The following is a 3,964-nucleotide window of genomic DNA, read 5'->3' on the forward strand; positions in this document are numbered from 1 at the left end:
ATTAAAGGATATCTATATTCATATTACCTGACTCTTAGAATTCCAGATATTATGATGATGAATTTTGAGTTCCTTCAGACATTGAATTTATCAAAAACATCCTTTTTTAGGGTTACCATAACCAGAACTTGGTTAGGGTTCACCCAAGCTTGTGTTTTGGGTTCTCTTCATGTTATTCATGTATAACTCATGTGTTGCATGCTTGTCAAATGATTCATGTTTGGTTCCTTTGTCAAATTTGTATGTACTGTAAATCTTCCAGAACTTGGGTAGACTCCCTTCTGCCAAATGACCAAATAAATTTACTTTAAAAACTATTTCAGATTTGAGATCTGTTCCCAAGGACAAGTTATTTTATGGGGACAGTGTCTCTGCTAGGAATCCCTACCAATCTCTGCATCCCCAAGGCATAAAGAAGATAGATGACTTGTTTTAGATTACAAGGCAAGTTATTTAATGACAGAAGCAAATTTCCCATGATTTCAGATGTCAGTTTCAGGGCTATTTTTGCTTCCTCTCATTTGAAACTTTGAGGACATGATACAGTAGGATTAAAAAAAAAAAGGTTAAGAAATACTTTTTTAGGATGGTAAGTAAAGCCCAACTCTGTAGCAGGAAAAAGTCAAATTAGAACTTTCAAAAAGCCTTCCTGAGAACAGGGAATTAGGTGACTGATAGGACCTAGGATAGCTCTTTTCCTAGAAATCTAAGATCACAAGAGATAGAAGCACTAAGCTCTTTAAAAATGTGATCTCTTATCCTCCCAACCTTGGGAAGTGAGTGTTACTATTAGCAGCCAGATAATATAGTAGATAGGACACCTAGCCTGAAATCAGGAAGATCTGAATTAAAATTTGGCCTTAGATACTTACTAGCTTTGTGACCATGAACAAGTTACTTGTCACTAAATGAGAAAACAAATAAATAGCATCTTCCTTTTGGGACTGTCAAGCAATTAAGACAATGCCTGGCTCAAAATACTGTTATATAAATATTAGTTATTATCATCCCTATTTTATAAGTGAAAAAATTGAGTCAGGTAGAGATTAAGTGACTTGCCCAGAATCACTCAACTCGTATCTGAAATTAAATCTACCTGCCTTTAAACGCAGGGCACAGCAACCATGGCATTTATGGCACCACCAAATTGTCTCTAGGTATTTATTTTTCAATGAATGAATGACCTATTAAGACAATATCAGAGACCCTGATAGTCTTGGATAATCCCTTAAGGCCCTCCATAGACTGATCCTGGAAGTCAATGTAGGCTTGAACTCAAGGACATTTTCAACAAATAAGGGAATAGATAAGAAATCCTCTCTCTGGTACCACTGCACACCTCTCAGGTTGGCTAAGATGATAGGAAAAGATAATGATGAATGTTGGAGGGAATGTGGGAAAACTGGGACACTGATACATTCTTGGTGGAAATGTGAAATGATCCAGCCATTCTGGAGAGCAATTTGGAACTATGCTCAAAAAGTTATCAAACTGTGCATACCCTTTGATCCAGCAGTGTTACTACCGGCCTTATACCCCAAAGAGATACTAAAGAAGGGAAAGGGACCTCTATGTGCATGAATATTTGTGGCAGCCCTGTTTGTAGTGGCCAGAAACTGGAAATTGAGTGGATGCCCATCTTTAGAGAATGGCTGAATAAATTGTGGTATATGAATGTTATGGAATATTATTGTTCTGTAAGAAACAATAGGCAGATTGATTTCAGAGAAGCCTGGACAGACTTACATAAACTGATACTAGTGAAATGAGCAGAACTAGGAGATCATTATACATGGCAGCAACAAGATTATATAGTGATCAATTCTGATGGATGTGGCTCTCTTCACCAATAAGATTATTCAAACCAGTTCCAATTGTTCAGTAATAAAAAGAGCCAGAGAGAGGATTGTGGGCACTGAGTGGGATTCACAGCATAGCATTTTCACTCTTTTGTTGTTGTTTGCTTGCATTTTATTTTGCTTCTCTCTCTTTTTTTTTTTTACTACTATCTTTTTTTTTACTAGTTTGATTTGATTTTTCTTGTGTAGCATGATAATTGTATAAATATATATATGCATATACCTATATACATAAATGTACAAATATATACATATATGTGTGTGTGTATATATATATATATGTATATATATATAATATGGTTTTGTAAGACTAATGTTGAAGAATTGTCCATGCACATGTTTTGAAAAATAAAAAGCTTTAATTAAAAAAAAAAAAAGAACAAAAAGAGAAGCCCTGTCTCTTTTAGAACTTTTTAATGCCTTATTCCTTTTCACTAATTCCTCAAATATTTGTCCTATTTTTGCAGGTGATTTGATGAACGTTTGATAATACTTTGGAACCCAGGATCGTGGGGATAGGCCATGATATCTTCAAACAACACAATCCAGGAACCTCTTATGTTATTTCTCCTGGGCATTCCAGGCTTGGAGTCAATCCATCTATGGCTCTCCATACCCGTGTGCTTCCTGGGCATGGCTACTATCGTGGGTAATGTGACCATCTTGGCTGTGGTTGCCACTGAGCCTGCTCTTCATAAGCCTGTGTACTTCTTCCTCTGTATGCTCTCGACCATTGATCTGGCTGCATCAGTCACCACTTTGCCCAAACTTCTGGCCATCCTGTGGTTTGGGGCTGGGCACATTGCTGTTGCCACTTGCCTGGCCCAGATGTTCTTCATTCATGCCTTCTGCATGATGGAGTCCACAGTGCTGCTAGCCATGGCCTTCGACCGTTATGTTGCCATCTGTGACCCCCTGCGCTATGCTACTATTCTAACTGACACAGTCATTGCTCGGATTGGCTTAGCTGCGCTGCTACGCGGTTCCCTGCTGATGTTTCCTTGCCCCTTTCTTATTGGACGCCTGAGCTTCTGCCACAGTCATGTGATTCCACATACATACTGTGAACACATGGCTGTGGTGAAGCTGGCTTGTGGGAACACCATACCCAACCGTGTGTACGGTTTGACAGCAGCATTGCTCGTCATTGGGGTGGACTTGCTCTGCATTGGCCTGTCCTATGCACTTATTGCGCGAGCTGTCCTCCGCCTCTCATCCCGTGAAGCCAGGGCTAAGGCCCTGGGGACGTGTGGCTCCCATATCTGTGTCATCCTCATCTCCTACACGCCTGCCCTCTTTTCCTTCTTTACCCATCGCTTTGGTCGCCATGTCCCACTTCACATCCACATTCTCTTGGCAAACGTTTACCTGCTCTTCCCACCAGCACTCAACCCCATTGTCTATGGTGTTAAAACTAAAGAGATCCGAGATCGAGTAGTTAGGGTGTTCTTGAGAGGCCAAAGTTCTGGGGAAAAAGACTAGGGTGATATGGAAGTAGGGGATTAGATAACTGGACATCAGCATCCCCAAGAGGAAACATTTCCCTACTAAGAGAATAAGGAAGATCAGATGTGGTATGAGGTAGAAATTGCTGGGGCCATTCTAACCAACCAGGTCACAATCATTGTCAAGGACTTCTTTCTCTACCACTCTCTTCTCTCCAGTCAAGGACACATACGATAGGTTCTTCACATCTTTCCTCAGGTTATCCCCAGTCATTGATGTCATTACCTTACAGAGGGATTATCTCTCATGCCCTGGACTGTGACTTCATGTATTCAAATAATAGTATACAATCTATCTATTTTTCTGGACATGAGGTCTAGATATCTACCTTTCTCCCTTAATCCACATAATTATCAACTTCATGCTTATATTGCTGCATCTTTTAGGAGTCCACTCTCCTCAGCTCTAACAATCATCTATGTCCCATGACTTTAATTTCTATACTGTCTCCACCAACAGAAATGTTCTGATGGGAATCATCCAATGAATTTGTGAAATCATTAGTCAAAGACTAACGGAGCTGAATGAATCCTTAGAGATTATCAGTGGTCTTGTAAATGAAGAAACTAAGCCCAGTAGAAACTATATGGCTCAGAAAC

The 3,964-nt window shown here is 39.8% G+C and overlaps 1 protein-coding gene across 1 annotated transcript; it reads left to right on the top strand.

The window, feature by feature from the left end:
• The first annotated feature begins 2,381 nt into the window (after positions 1–2,381).
• LOC127557493 (olfactory receptor 52P1-like) lies at positions 2,382–3,341 on the top strand. The gene has a single exon (XM_051990805.1). The coding sequence runs from the start codon at positions 2,382–2,384 to the stop codon at positions 3,339–3,341; it is 960 nt and encodes a 319-aa protein (XP_051846765.1).
• Positions 3,342–3,964: the final 623 nt, after the last annotated feature.

This window comes from Antechinus flavipes, chromosome 3 (assembly GCF_016432865.1).
Source record: "Antechinus flavipes isolate AdamAnt ecotype Samford, QLD, Australia chromosome 3, AdamAnt_v2, whole genome shotgun sequence".
In the NCBI taxonomy this organism is placed as follows: Eukaryota; Metazoa; Chordata; class Mammalia; order Dasyuromorphia; family Dasyuridae; genus Antechinus; species Antechinus flavipes.